General features: G+C 36.7%; 1 protein-coding gene across 1 annotated transcript in view; it reads left to right on the forward strand.

The window, feature by feature from the left end:
- CTPS1 (CTP synthase 1) overlaps positions 1-16,229 on the forward strand; it is a 35,478-nt gene continuing 19,249 nt past the window's right edge. Inside the window, exons 1-7 of the mRNA XM_051987890.1 lie at positions 1-136; positions 3,437-3,617; positions 6,189-6,359; positions 10,921-11,021; positions 12,311-12,427; positions 12,673-12,756; positions 13,979-14,059. Coding sequence (XP_051843850.1) covers positions 3,452-3,617; positions 6,189-6,359; positions 10,921-11,021; positions 12,311-12,427; positions 12,673-12,756; positions 13,979-14,059 — 720 coding nt within the window. The 5' untranslated portion in view covers positions 1-136; positions 3,437-3,451. The remainder of the gene's footprint in view (positions 137-3,436; positions 3,618-6,188; positions 6,360-10,920; positions 11,022-12,310; positions 12,428-12,672; positions 12,757-13,978; positions 14,060-16,229) is intronic.

Raw genomic sequence — 16,229 nt, forward strand, 5'->3', positions numbered from 1 at the left:
GCGCACCGCCTCGCGCCCGCCTTCCCTCAAAGACTCCCGGTCGGGCCCGCCCGACTCTTCAGTGACCTGCGCGCGGCGGCCGCGGATGATCACGCTCGGGTGGCGGGACTGACAGGACTGGAGCTGCCGCGTTCTGGTAGGTAGGGCCGCGCTTCACTCTGGTCCCAGCGGGGGGCCAAAGCTGGAACCGAGCCTGAGCCGAGCCGGACCGGACCGGGTCGAACCAAGCAAAGCAGCCGGCTTCGGAGCGCCGGGCTGAGGTGTCCGGCATCCTCCCTCCCTTCTCTTTCCTTTCTCATTCCCCCCCATCCCTCCACACTCCCCCCCTCCCGCCCCAGCCTCCGTGACCGGCGTCTCGCTGGCCAATCGGGGGCCAGGTGGCTGTGCCTCCCGCCCAATGGACTGCTTGCGTAACGGGCGGGGGGCGGGCCGTCTGCGGCCGCGGGCTCGCGGCTCCTCGCGCCGGCCGCGTGGCCGCAGCCACTGGGGTCTGGGTACCTCGGGGTCCCGGCTTCCTTCCGGTCCGCAGGGAGAGCTGTCGGGGAAGTGGGAAGAGAGACCACTCTGACGGATCCTCTTCATCTGCCTCTGCAATCAGCCCCCACCCCATTTCATATTGAAATCCTGGGAACTGGCCCGAAACAGTCCGGAACTAGGGAAACAGGAGGGCTAGTTTCGGGGCTGTCACCAACTTGCTGTGTGACCATGAGCAAGCCATTGCCCCTCTCCGGTCCACGGGTTTCCTCTGTAAAACAATGATTATAACAACGGCCAGACTTGCCCCTCTCTCAGGATTTCTGAGGGTATCCGATGATATGATATGGTATGAAGCTCTTACCAAGACCCAGAGTCGTGGTACTTAGACCCCGAAGATCTCAGCAGTTTGCTAATGACGAAAGGGATTCGAATGAGGAAGGGACTTGCTGAAATTCACACAGCTACCAGTGATGATGGTCCTTTAATGTGTATAACAAAATGATTGGCAAGCTTTTCATCCTGGACCCCCTCGATTTCAATCCAAGGCTTTTATTCTTCGAAACTAATTGTCATTCAAGGATAAATGTGGGGGATTCCTCTTCAGAAGAGAATATTCAGTTAGATTCTGTGGTGGTTCCACTTGGTTAGAATTTCCAAGAATGCTTGGTCCTAGCTAATTTCACTTTTTCCTGTTTTAGAAGGAAATTGGTGCAGCCTAAAAGCTGGGTTAACTTTTTATGATGCTGTGCAATAGTTTGGTGCCTCTGAATTCTTGATTTGATTTTCATCTCATCCCTTTGTGTTCCATATGTTATCTGCCTCTTTTCTCCCTTTGCCCTCACTTAATTACGTGTTACCCACAGCTCCACTTTCTCCACTGCCTCTTCAAAATATTAGTGGATAGAATGTTATATTTGGAATCCCGAGAGGCCAGGGTTTAAGGCTCTCCTCTAATACTAGTAATAGGACCATGGACAAGTAAGTCCAATGTTGTGAATTATAAAAGGACTATGAGTATAGTAATGCTTATGGTACTTAGTTTACATTATTATGGAGAGGAACAAATGTGATAGTTTATGTAAAGTGCATTACTAATTTTAAAAGGAAGAATCTGATATGGGAATTGCATGAGTCACATGAAATAAGTGATTAGCCAAGAGTCAGAGGCTAAATTTGACCCTATGTCAAATTTCCAGCATTTTATTCATTATATAGTCCATTTTAATTAAAATCGTCCCTATTAATGATAACTCATTTCTTTATCCCTTTAAGGTCTTAGGGATTGCTTTCTTCATAGCAATCCTCTCACATACTTATGGTTACAGAACATTTCATATACCCATTTCATTTGAACCTCACAAGATCCTACTTGACATAGTTAATAGAATTAGATTAGACCCATCTTGTTGAGAAAATGGTTCAGTGTGTCAAGAGACTTGTCCACTTACGCATAGCAAGTAAGTAAACAGTGGAGTTGAGGCTTAATTTTTTGTTACTATGTTTTTAACCATAACTAAATTTATTAGGACCCAAACTGTTCCAGATGTTTACTCTGATGCCTCTATTTTTCTTGGGATCTATGCTTTTTTTTTTTTTTTTTTTTTTTTTTTATTACAGGGAAGTTTATGGCAAATTATTTTAAATGTAAAGGAACTATTCTAGGTTGATATCTCATAGAATCTTGATTAGAAGAGACCCTAAAAGCCAACAAATCTAACCAAGATTTAATTTGACTAATTAATTGTATGACCCCATCAGTTTCCTCTTATGTAAAATCTGTAATATCACCTACCTCGCAAAGTGGTTGTGAGGATAAAATGAGATAATATTGCTAAAGTGTTTTGCAAACCATGAAGCATCATATAAATACTAGTTATTTGTAACCAAGAATCCATATTAGTTGCTGACAATTTGGCCATGAGCTTCTGCTTGAAGTTTTTTGGTGAGTACTACATCTTCACAAACAACCTATTTTATTTTCTGATAACTCTTCAGTACAAAACTTTTGCTTTTTCTCCCCCCAAGTCATCTACTTTTATTCCTGGTGTTATTCTTGGGTCTACCTTCTTGGGACCAAGCAAAAAAAAAAAAAATACTTTTTCTCAGATAGTGCTTAGTGCCCTTCTTAAAGCCTTCTTTGGCTAGACTGCACATCCCAATTTCCTTCTGCCAGTTACCTTGCTTAGTTTCCCCACCTTAGCATCCTGAGTATTTTACTTTTCTATTATAGCAGTTTTTTAGAATGTTAAAGGAAGTCTTTTTCCTGGTGTTTTAGTATAGGTTTGCATTGGGCTTAGTGTATTTAAACAGGGGTTCAGTTTAACTAATTTGAGAGAGGTATTACATTCTAGGTCAGCGCATGATGATGCATGTTCCTTTTGAAATAGTTCTTCAAGGCTGTTCAGTGAATTGCTAAGGGGATGCGATTTGAACCTCAGTGGATTTCATTCGATTTAAATTTAACTTCAGTGAAAATTGATCTGTATATTAAAATTGATAAAAGAACATCCATACCTTGGCATAATAGATTCTGGGAATATAATCCAATTCTTTTATGTTTTCTGGTTGATGCACTGCGTGTAGTTTGGCTTAAAAGCTTTTGGAGGGTTAGTGGAATATGGACGTTAACTCCATGCTGTTGGCTAAATTTTTCTCCATTTAAGGAAAATTTGTCATTGGGTGCCAGTTTATTAGTTTTTGGCTCTTAAAGTGTACCCAAGTCCCCAGTTCTGAAATTGTTCCTGTATCTATTTCATCTGTACCTGTAATTATCAATTTTATTTCATCTGGTATAGTATTTTATAAAAAAAAGTTTTGATTTGCTAAAAATATTTTGTTGGGGTTCATTTTTATATCAATGTTGCTTCCTGATGATTCTTGGATACTTAACTCCTCAGAGAAACCTCTCAGTAAATGTTTTATTTTTATCCTAAAGACTTTCCTCCCCTTTTTTCCTCAGGTCTTTTTGAATAAAATGAAGTACATTCTTGTCACTGGTGGAGTTATCTCAGGAATTGGAAAGGGGATTATTGCCAGTAGTGTTGGGACAATTTTGAAATCATGTGGCTTACATGTAACTTCAATTAAAATTGACCCATATATCAATATTGATGCCGGGACATTTTCTCCTTATGAGCATGGTAAGTAGCATCCTCTTTTTTTTCCCCAAACCATAGAGGAAATGTCATTTTACAAAACTCATTGAGTTAGGAATACTCTGAGTAGTAGAATGTTTTCTTTCTCAGAAAGTTAGAGATTTTGTTTTAGGATTTTCAAAGATTTGAGTCCTATGTGAGCTGAAGAGTCAGTGGCAGGACTGCTGAACATAGATTTTTGTACCTAAGCTAGGTTTGATGTTAGTTTTGAAGCAAAGTTTACAAAAGAATTCAAGAAGCCAGGTACTTGGAACTTAGAAAGCTAGGATGTTGAAGGTTCATGACTTTTTTGGTTATTGACTGTCCATAGATTGTGATACTTACTGTTCAAGATGTACAACAGGAATATATTTCATATCATACAGCTAGTTTTAAGTTTGAAAGGTCTTAATATTCTTACTCTGAAGCATTTAGATCAAATTCTCCTAGAACAAAAATCCTTTGAATAAAAACCAGGCCAACTTATGGGAACAATGATTGACATAAAGTTCCCTTATAGCAAAATAATTTCGACAATGTCTAAAAGAGTGTGTCTGAGAAGTGTTTTTCTTGGGAAGCTAATTTCTTACATGGATAATCCAGTTAGCATTGTCCTGGGAAAAACAGTATCAAAAAGTTAATGCTTCTACTCCGTATAAAGAGAAACAGACACAATTTCATACTCCTTGAACTTTTTTGTCGTAGAGCTAGTTGGCACAGTATATATAGTATTATATTGAAGTCAGGAAGAGCTGACTTCAAATTTTGCCTTTTTATTAAACATTTACCAGCTACTTGTGACCCTGGTAAAGTCATCTCAGATTCCTTTGTAAAATGGAAGGATAATTGTATCAACCTTTTAGGGTTGCTGTGAATCTCAAATGAGATAATATCTATAAAGTGCTTTTCACATAATAAATTGCTACACAAATGTTTTATTATTTGGATTTAGACTTGCTATAACTTTTGGATTAAATGAACATACATATAATAATGTGAAAGTGACTAAAGTTCGATTTCCCCCCATGTTATAAATTGTTATTTTAATTATAGCATCTTTTTTTATCGAATATTTCCAAACATTATTTTCAAAGTATTGCCCCAAGTAATATTCTTAGTTTATAGTTTATTAATTTAGAGTTAAGTCAGTAAGCCTTTATTGAACTCCTATGTTTCAAGCCCTGTGCTAAGTTTTAGAGATACAAAGAAATGGAAAAAACAGGCTGTGTCTTCAAGAAGCTCACAGGCTTGTGGAGGAGACAACATAGTAACAACTATGTACAAATAAGATATAAATGGATCAATGAGAGATATTTTAGTGGAAAGGCACTAGCAACAAGGCTTCTTCCGGAAGGTGAAATTTTAGCTAAGATCTACTTGAAGAAAGCAGGAGGGAAAAAATGATAGCCTTAGGGGAAAGCCAGTGAAAATACATGGAGGCAAGAGATGAAATGAAGTATCTTTTGTGTAAAACAACAAAGAAGCCAGTTTCACTGCATTTTAAGAGGATCAAAGCAGAAGCCATATTGAACTGGAAGATGGAACTAAGTTATAAAGAATTTTTAAAAACCAACAAGACTTTAGGGGATCCACTGATGGCATCTGTCAAAAGGTCAACTTGTTATAACCTAAAATAAGGTTAAAATAAGTAAGTTTTTCTTTTATACTAGAATTTTTGTATTTGTTGATTGTCATTTTAGCAATAATAGTTAAAATTTTTTGACATGGAGTTTTGCTGTAGTGATATCCATGCTATTTAATATTCATCCTGGATATGTAGAAATATAAATTGCTTTTCCAATTATTTTGCTAAAGTCCTCTTTTGATATTATTTGTTGGGCCATAAATGTGACTTTGGGTTCTTTAAGGTTTTGCCAGCTTCTAGGAAGCTAAGTACAGATCTGGAGATAGTCTGGCTATTGTCTGAGGAGCACCCTAGTTGCAAGATGGTTAGTTGCCAAATAATGGATTCCTAAGGTGTCAGCTGCCTAGGAGGGAAGAACCCATTTAGATGACCACTTGAACATTGATCAGAGCCTGCTGTGCTGCTTGCTTGTTCTGTCAAAACTTGGATCGCATGAACTTTTCAGAGTTTTGACCTATAACTTGATGTTCTTTTTAAAGGAGGATGGGAGACATTAGCATTTTTTTGTATATCAATCTTGTGAATAAGCCAGACCATCATGACTGCCATGGGTCATTCTGTGAGTTGTTGATTGAATTTATTTATGATTCTGAGAGATCCACAGATATTTAGTACTTGCTCTGTGCCAGTACTAAGGCTATAAAAAATAAAATGAAACTTATTTCTCGAGGGATTTACATTCTTAATAAATGGATACATCATGTATATAATGTACATACTAACAAAATAGAGAGGGAAAGGGATTATTTATTGGCCATTGAAGGAAGGGGCTCTTTATCCCTCTGTATAGTTTTTGTTTTCCTGTCAAATGATGTTTCACTACATTAAGTAAAAATGCAAAAATTGTTCTGTAAAAGAATGACACGTTATGGTTTTTTAATTCATAGTGCTCAATGTTTTTTTAACCTCAACTTTTTCAACATTTTCCTCAGGTGAAGTTTTTGTGCTTGATGATGGTGGGGAGGTAGATCTTGACCTGGGCAATTATGAACGGTTCCTTGATATCCGTCTCACCAAGGATAATAACCTGACCACTGGAAAGATTTACCAATATGTTATTAACAAGGAGCGTAAAGGAGATTACTTGGGAAAAACTGTCCAAGGTAATGTCTCTTTGGTTTGTAGCTCAAGGTATTAGTGATTTTTTTTCTTTTTTTTGGCTTTGGGCATATATTGTTATTTCTCTGTCTGAAAACGGAAAGGATTCCTTTGATATTGTAGACTCCAGGTGTTATCTTGAGAGATTGATTATTTGTGCAAAACCTGCTTATGGGAGCTTTTCTTAGATTACTTTGTAAGGGCTCATGTTCTTTTTGTGAGTCTGTACAGATGTTTCAAGATGACATCAAAGAGTTTCTTCAAGGAATAAGTTGAAACTGAATGACTTAGACAAATACATCTGCTTTTAATTGTAAATCACTTAAAGTTTATTCCTATTATGTGGAAGTTCCCTCAAAATGAATTAAAAGAAGCCCCTGCTATGGATGGCATTGTCTGAAGCCATCATTTCACTAATGTAACTCCTCTGAACCAAAATACCTTTTATATAGAAATTCAGTGATGGATATGGAACAATGCAGGTGATTTGAGTAAGGATGATAAAGGATGGGGCATGTGGGATAAACAATGTGTGGAATATTTATTTATCTCATAGTGAAAGGTATTTGTAATACTCTATATAATGTGGAAGCCTAGAGATGAATGTTTTAGTAAGTAATCCTTTTAGATCTAGATAGTAACAATTGTCCATGAGTAGGTTACATAGCATCATGCTCCTTTTTGAAGGCTTGTATTATGCTATTTTTATCAATATAGTATAGTGGAAAGAGCACTAGGTAAAGCGTCAAAAGTCTCGGAATGTACATCTTGTCACAAATTACCAGATTTAGACTTGAATAGTTCTCTGACCTTGGTCAAATCAGGAACTAGTTGAATTTTAGAGAAGAGATTATCTAATTCAAATAATATCTGAACAAGAATTCATTCCAGAGCACATCTAGTAATTTAATCTTTGTTTGAAACCTCCAGGAAGAAGGAATTCATGACTTTCTAGGGCAGTATATTCCACTTGGGCAACCTTAATTGTTGAAATTGTTTTTCCTAACAAACTAAAATTTGATTCTTTAAAACTTCCACCCATTGTTCTTAGTTTTGTTCTCTAGGGCCAAGCAGAACAAATCTAATTCCTTTTCTATGACAACAAACTTTCAAATACTTGAACATAACATTTGCTGCTCCCCACCCCCAATCCAAGTTTTAATTTGAGCTAAACTTTCAGTTCTCTTAACTGATCCTCATGTGGTATGGCCAAGACCTTGTACCATCCTAGTTACCTTTCTCCACTGTTTGTTCTTCAGCTTATTAATGTCCTTCCTAAAATTTGCACATAACACACACTTCCTCCCCATAACCGAACCACAATATCTGAGAACTAGCTCCCTGATTCTGTATATTAGTGGTGTCAAACTCAAGTACAAACAGATCCCAGAAAACTACAAATTAATATTATCTAGGTTATATTGCATCTTTATTTTATTAACCATTTCCCAATTATATTTTAATTTAGTTTGGGCCTCACTGGGGAGTTTTGTGACTGGGACTTTGATACCAGTGTACACTTTTTTTTTTTTTGCACATTTCCTTACCGCATTTATTAAGCCCTTACTCTGTGCCATTCATGGGGTAAGGCCTGAGAATACAAATGTAAACCAAGTAAATTTCTATATTTAAGAAACTTAAATATAGGGAAAAGAGAACAACTAAAAGGTAGCCGAGAATCATGGTTGAAGAAAAAAGTCTTTCATTTACATGTAAAGATAGTTTTCAACATTCATTTTTTTAAGATTTGATTTTTAATTTTTCTCCCGCCAGCTCTTCCATCCTCTGTCCTCATGATAGTGAGGAGTCTGATTTAGGTTATATATGGACAGTCATGTTAAACATATTTCTGCATTTGTCATGTTGTGAAAGAAGAATCGGAATGAAAGGGGAAAAATTACCAAAAAAAATCCCTCTAAACCAAAAAATGACAGTTTTTCTTAATGCAGCCTTAAGGTTGAATCGGCTTTTTTGGCTTCCATATCACAAATGTTGGTTCATGGAATTTTCAGTCCATCAAAACTAAATTTTTTGGATTAACTGCTATCTAATCATCCCTTTTTGCTTATGGTTGTGAAGTTGATTTCTTAAATTTTATAAACTTCATCTTATTGGACTTTGTTAAGTATTCTCACCTGTCCACATCTTTTTGAAATTTGACTGTTATGATGTATGTTAGCCCAACTTTTAATTACCTGCAAATTTGAATGCCATTTATGCCTACTATGCGTTTTTAATAAACATATTTAACACATTTCAAACTAGGACATTCCTTTTTATTTTTTTTTTAATTTTTATTATTATTATTATTTTTTTTATTTCATAGATTTTTATTTACAAGTTATATGTATGGGTAATTTTACAACATTGACAATTGCCAAACCTTTTGTTGCAATTTTTCTCTTCCTTCTCCCCACCCCCTCCCTCAGATGGCAGGTTGACCAATACATGTTAAATATATTAAAATATAAGTTAAATACAGTATACGTATACAAGACCAAACATGCTGTACAAAAAGAATCAGACTCTGAAATATTGTACAATTAGCCTGTGAAGGAAATCTAAAATGTAGATAGGTAAAAATATAGGGATTGGGAATTCAATGTAATGGTTCTTAGTTATCTCCTAGAGTTCTTTCACTGGGCATAGCAGGTTTAGTTCATTACTGCTCCATTGGAACTGATTTGCTTCATCTCATTGCTGAAGATGGCCAGGTCCATCAGAATTGATCATCATATAGTATTGTTGTTGAAGTATATAAGGATCTCCTAGCCCTGCTCATTTCACTCAGCTTCAGTTCATGTAAGTCTCTCCAGGCCTTTCCGAAATCATCCTGTTGGTCATTTCTTACCGAACAATAATATTCCATAATATTCATATACCACAATTTATTCAGCCATTTTCCAATTGATGGGCATCTACTCGGTTTCCACAAACTAGGACATTCCACTAGAGATTCCATTTGTCAAAACTATTACTACCACCCACTGACTTCTTGAGGGCAGGATGTTTTAGCAGTTCTTTGTTTTTTGTTTTTTTGTTCAAATTCTTCAAAACCAAATCTTGAACATCAGTACAATTAAATTTACTTAGTAATTCTGTAGTGACTGATTTATTTAAATCCATTGTCATTTTGATTTTTCTCCTCTCTAAGACCTCATCAGAATTCTTTGTCCATTTTCACTCACTTTTCCTTTATATGATCCTAGTAATAGGATTTCTGATTCTTTTTCACATTATTTCACAAAGGCTTACAGATTTCTTTGAATGCTTTTGTATTCCTCAGTTTGATTACATTACAGTGTTCCATTATATCAGTTTACCATAATTTGTTTAACTTAACCCGTTGATGCTTTTAGTTTGTTTCCATTTTTTCATGATTACGTTAATATCTTTGAACAAATAGCTCATTGAAACCGTTTTCAATCCACCTAAATATACTGTCAGTCTCCATCTTTTCTCCTCCAAAGATGGCATTAGAGACATTGTCAGATACTTTGTTGAAATTTTAAATAATCCACTTTAAAAGCACTGAATAAGTCTGGGAACCTGCTAAAAGGGAGTCTGATGTATTAGTCTGTAGTCTTGAGGAAGCCATGCTGCATCTTTGATCAATACTTCCTTTCCTACATGATCACTTAACCTCTGGGCCTTCTTATTTGGTTCTTATTGAAAATGAAAATAGTATTGGATCTTTGAGGTCCTTAAGACTTCAAAGGCTAGGGTGCAATGGCAATGTCATGCCTGTAGATTCTGTAGAAAATGAGCCAAACAGTTTGGCCCCAAGGAATTAAAATTTTTAGCCAGCTAATTATACTGCAGATAGATTTTCTACTTGCCTTGTAAACTTGGACCACAGTAGTGACTAGACTAGCTTAGGCCAAGTGGAAGGAAATTAGACAGCTAGTCTAAAGAACTATTTTTGGTAGGAATTCTATTCCTTGGAAATTCCAGATCTGATGTATTATATAACATCTCTTTTTTTTTTTTTTGGCTGAGTCAATTGGGGTTAAGTGACTTGCCCAGGGTCACACAGCTAGGAAGTGTTAAGTTAAGTCTGAGGTCAGATTTGAACCCAGGTCCTCCTGACTTTGGGCTCTATCCATTGCACCACCTAGCTGTCCCTCTAGCATCTTTTTTAACCTCAGCCTCCACTCTGAACAGAAAACTTCCCCCCTTTCCCCCCCATTCCCTCAGAATTGGGAAAGATTTATGGTTTGATTTCTGAATCCAGATCCCGTTCATCTGCTTTCTCTTTGATCCATAGTAATGCCATTTGAAATAATTGGAACATTGCTAGTTTCAGCTAAGGAAAAGCTGACCAGGTCAGTGTTTGAGATCAGAGATGTGTGTAGCTGTGGAGTGGCCTTGGAAGAGATGGATAGGCTGAAGGATTTGATGTTGCAGGGTATTTTTATTTTTTATTCTTCAATATTTTTGAATAGTTTGCATTTCATTTTTATATTTGCTTAATTCAGTGATTTCATTCAAAACTAAATCTGTTTAGATTAGTATCAGTGCTATTAGAGAAGTCTTAATTTATACTTTTTTCTTCCCTTTTTCTAGTTGTGCCTCACATCACAGATGCAATACAAGAATGGGTAATGAGACAGGCATTAATTCCTGTAGATGAAGACGGTGTACAACCTCAAGTGTGTGTGATTGAGGTTTGTATATTCTAATCTTCCTTAGTCCTAGGCTACCTGTGACACTTTTATCTTTTTTATCTCCCTAAGCAGCCCTGGACATCCAGCTTAAACACTGCAGTGAAAGAGCTGAAACCTGCCTGTCCCTAAACCTGGATTACACTGTGTCAGTTGAAAGGAAAATAGCACTAGTCATGTTTGGGGATTGCTGGCCTCAGACGTTTGCGACTCAAATGTTACAACGAACAAGTGACTTTTTCTCCTTTTATGAAATAAGGATGATGACTTGTACCACTTATTCCACTTTGAGAAAAGCCTGTGTAAATTTTAAAGAGCTGTAGAAATGGGAGCTCTTAGTGATGCTTTGCACAAGTCCATGGTCTTATTGTGGAAGTGATGCTGAGTTTTAGAAAGGCTTTTGGGTCCAGGTGAGGCAGTGTATTGTATACATCTGTCCAAGACAAGTTATTGAAAAGATTAGGCATAGGTGATTGTTTTGGCCACAGTTACTCACAAAGACTGAGTGGTTGATCTAACCCTGGTTATCCACATTAATGAAATCATTGATCTTAGAATTTTTACTGTAGCAACAAATAGACTAAATCAAAAGGTACACAGTAAAATCACATAGTTTTAAAGAATGAGAAGCAGGTATTAATAGTAGATGTTTGCTTGAATAAAAACATAATTTATAGTATTTCTTTAATTATACCATAGGAATGTTGAAATACTATTGTTGCTATTGTCAAATTGATAATTACCCCAACTATTATCATCTCAAATGTAATTTCAAAGGTAGCTTGAACATTGGTTTGCTTTTGGCAGTCACTGGGAGATGAGAATTAGGCAGCTCCCTTTGTGATTGAGAATCACTTAACTCTTTCTTTTGTGATTTCAGATTTTTCCCTGACATAGATATGGAGAGAATCAGAATACCTTTGGGGAAGCATAATTTTGTCTAAAATAATGTTCATGATTAACCTGAGAGATTGCTTGCTGTTTTGAAGAGGGTGGAAAGTCAGGAGGGAAGGGAGAAAATTTTGGAACACAAGTTTTACAGAAACATATATTGAAAACTATCTGTACATATGTTTACAAAAACTAACATACTGTTTTAAAAAATGAAAAAAAAAGGGATATGATAGCTCTTGATGTTCTTGATAATTGACATCATATACTACATGGAGAATCCATTGCTATGCTGCTTGTTTGATATAACAATTTGGAGCTGCCTTTCCGAAAGAGAGGAAGGGAATGAGTCAATGGAGGAAGATTTAATAATGTACTTCAAAATTACTTTGTGCTTCCAGCTTGGAGGGACAGTGGGAGATATAGAAAGCATGCACTTCATTGAAGCCTTCCGCCAGTTTCAATTCAAAGTCAAACGAGAAAACTTCTGCAACATTCATGTCAGCTTAGTTCCACAGGTGAGGTGCTAGAAATTTCAGGGGGAACCAGAGAAAATGGAGAGCAATGTTTGTGCACTTAAGTACTAGTAAGATTTTTGTCTGATGTTTTATAGAAAAAAGGAAAAACAGAACTGATTCATTTGGGTATTAGAATAAATGGGAACCATGCACATAATCAAATTATCTTCCCTACTTTTAACATTTAAGGGAAATGTCAATTTTCAATTGCATATATTAAAAATTTTTTTCCCCTTCTAAAATAGCCAAGCTCTACAGGTGAACAGAAGACTAAACCTACCCAGAATAGTGTTCGTGAACTCAGAGGACTTGGACTTTCACCAGATTTGGTAATTTTTAAAAATCCTTTGTACTAGATTAAATTTTGGTCTTAAATGTATGGCCAAAATTATTAGTTAGAAATGAATAAAAACTTTTTTGTAGAGTGGAATAATTTGAATAGCTCTTGATAGAATGCCCTCTTAAGTTAGCTGCTCAGCTCTTGAAGTTCTGTACCAGTTCTGGCTGTGGCATATCTTCATGATCCCATTTTAGGGATTTCGTGGCAAAGCTATTGAGTGGTTTGCCATTTCCTTCTCCAGCTCATTTTACAGAGTGGGAAACTGAGGCAAATAGGGTGATGGGATTTGCCCACTGTCACAGAATTAGTAAGTTTATGAGTCTTTCTGACTCTAGTCCTGGCAATCTATTCACTGTGCTAGCTTCTCCTAACATATCTTATCAGGCCAGAAAGATTTCAGGATGGACCTAGCAGTGGGCTTTTTAGTTAGGGACCATTGCTCCCTATTGCCTCTGGAGCAGCCAAGCTGAGCATACAATGTCCCAATCAACAGAATGGCAGATTGTTTGACTGCATTACTGTATAAAAGGGATGTAAACTTTATTTGTATGAATCAATTCACACATGGTTATAATATTGTAGATCCTTGAATTGTAAGTATAGTTGTTGATAGGAATTTACTTCAATGACATATTTTATGCAAATTAATTTTGTATGGGATTGAGGATGAAGAATATCGTTAGACAAAGGTGGATTGGTGAAATTTTGGAGCAGAATAGCTGATGTTAACCTTTACCTTTCTGTTTCTCTTGACAAAAGAGGAGATTTAAAACATTTTAATACATAATATTGTAGAAGGCAGTATAAACCTCTAACATTCTGCTTTCCCCACACAGAATTCCCCTTTCTATTGTGGGAACCACTCACAGTCCACGGAACATTTTGGAAAGCAAATTGTAACTAGTGTTGTGTTGTGTTGTGGACTTAACTAAAATTCTTTTTTCTCTATTATTTCACAAAGTAATGGGCATTTCACTCTTAGCTCATTAAGCAGTCTTGTTTTGAATTCTCATTTCTCGGTTTGCCTCCACTTTTGAAACTGCAAAATTTAGTTGAAAAGAGACAAGGGGGCGTTTTCAAGTTTCTCTAGAATCTGGCAGGGACATTTATACACTGTAATGAAATGATTCCTGTTTGCTTCAGCTCGAATGGCAATGTTTTGTGTATTTTTAATTTCCTCTGCTAAATTGTGCCCTCATCTTTTGGAGTAGGTGGTGTGCAGATGCTCCAATCCTCTTGACACCTCAGTGAAGGAAAAGATATCCATGTTCTGTCATGTCGAGCCAGAGCAAGTAAGTGTTTGGTCCAGATTTTTTCATTTGGGAAATTGATAAGTAGGATAAAAGGTAGTTAAAGACAAGTATTTCCTAGAATTAGTATTTTTTAGCTTTATACACGCTTTTGGCTTAAAGGAGTCTTGATCTCTTTTCATGTATGGAGTGGTATAATAGAAGGAATCCTGGATTTGCAATTAGAGGGCCCCTTCCACTTAATATAACAGTGGGTAAATCATTAATTTCTGAGTAATTGTCCCATCTACACATGGCTGGTATCCAGTGAAAAAGTCCTTTGCAAAGAGTGCTTGGGAGCAAGAGTTGTTATTTCTGTTAATAGAGGGGTCATTGCTGTTGCCCTGACTGATTCCCATCAAAGTTATTCCTAGGAGTCCCTTGATTGGTATGAGAGACTGTCAGATCTGACCCTGGGGACCTCTTGGGCTTCAGTTCCTCCATATGTAAAATAAAGGGATTAAACTTTGAGTGATCCTCAAGGTTCCTTCCAGCCTCAATGTTTTGTGTGTTTAAATTCATCACATTTAATTTTGGATTGTGTTTATGCATTCGCAAATGGGTGTTTGATAGAATTTATACCATTTCAGAGTAATGAAGCTCTGCTGAAGCATTCCAGAGAGATATGGAAAACTGTCCAGCTTTTCTTTTAGCAGACATTTCTTCACTGTCTACCATATGTGAGATACTTTGGTGCACTGTGCAATACAAAGCTGTTTACTTCAAGTTTCTTCTGTCTAGGTAGCAGGACAATCAATTTTAGTCTGTGAGCCAAACTTGCAATAATAATAAATCAGTCTTAGAGATAATGGGGTCTAATTTAAATTCAGTTTAATTGGATCTCTTAAGTGTAATTTCTTTTGTGCATTGTTCCAAATGAAGTCTTGTGGGTGGTTTGGGTCACTTTGGATTATCAGAGTTTATAGAGATTGACTTTGATTTTCAGTATTTTAAGATCTCCTCTTCCTCTAGTTTTTCAGCATAAAATCTGCATTTTCTGTAGTTCTTAGAGATGGATGTGCCAAAAGTGGGTCTGAGCTCTTCTTAGTCCACGCATAGTTTTTGATGTCTGATGAGAAATGATGGTCATTTTCTTCCAGCCTCCCTCAAATGATGGCTTTCTGCAGGGGTTGTTAAATGATTGTCCCATGTGTACATATATACAATAAGTTGACATAAATGATTTGATTGCTCATCCCAACCACTGACTAGCAGTGAGCCTTATTTCAGATATTAACTAGTACATCTCTTGCTTTGAAAATCTTTCTAATTCTCAGTTTCCTCAGTTTTAAAGTGAAGGGATCATTTAAATCATGTCCCTTCCAACTGTAACAAAATATGGATATGTGATCAGATAGCATTTGTATGAAGATTTTCAAGTAGGGGGATCCCACCACTTCTAAGCAGCCTATTCAGCCTTTGGAGAAAGTCACTTAATCTCTGCACCCTATTTTCCTCATTTAACTCTGTACTGTCTTTCAAGCTTCTTAGGAAGAAAGAACTTCAGTGGACTATTAAAGTCCACTATTACAGCTTGAAAAAATTCATAGTCATTTTTCCTTATAAAGGACCGTGTGGTTTATTAATATTAAAACGAAATAGTAAGATATTATTTGCAATCATCTAATTGTACTTTATAATTTGGAGAGAAAGGCATTACCAGTCTGATCCTCCCCATGTAGATTAAATGCCAGTCCTCAGGACTTAAAATAACTAAATTCCTGGCAAGAAGTAGGTTTACAAATTTCTTTTCCCTGGTTCTGTGATGCTACACTAGTAGCATGAAAAGAAATTGTCCCAAGGCTGGAAGAGGACCAGCTTTTTAATTCTTATTACTGTGCCTGTACTTCTAGTAGCCATTTCGATTCTTTGAAGATTTACAATAATAGGAAACTTTTTCATTTCTAAGGCAGCCCAGTCTACTTTGGGGATTCTCTCATTATTAGACTTCTTTCTCCCCATCCTTTTATTCCTATCCCAATTCCATTAATCTTCTCTGAGGCTGGTCCAAACTGATAATTATCTGGGTCCAATTAAACACTTAATTAGGAAAAAAAAATCAGCTAGGGGCATATGCATCAGAAGCTCCTGATATCACATGTCTAAGGACATGTGGAATAATAACCAGATTTCCAGCATAGTAAGGGAAAGTTCATTTCATCATGTCCCAGAA

The sequence above is a fragment of the Antechinus flavipes genome, chromosome 3, assembly GCF_016432865.1.
Source record: "Antechinus flavipes isolate AdamAnt ecotype Samford, QLD, Australia chromosome 3, AdamAnt_v2, whole genome shotgun sequence".
NCBI classification, from domain to species: Eukaryota; Metazoa; Chordata; class Mammalia; order Dasyuromorphia; family Dasyuridae; genus Antechinus; species Antechinus flavipes.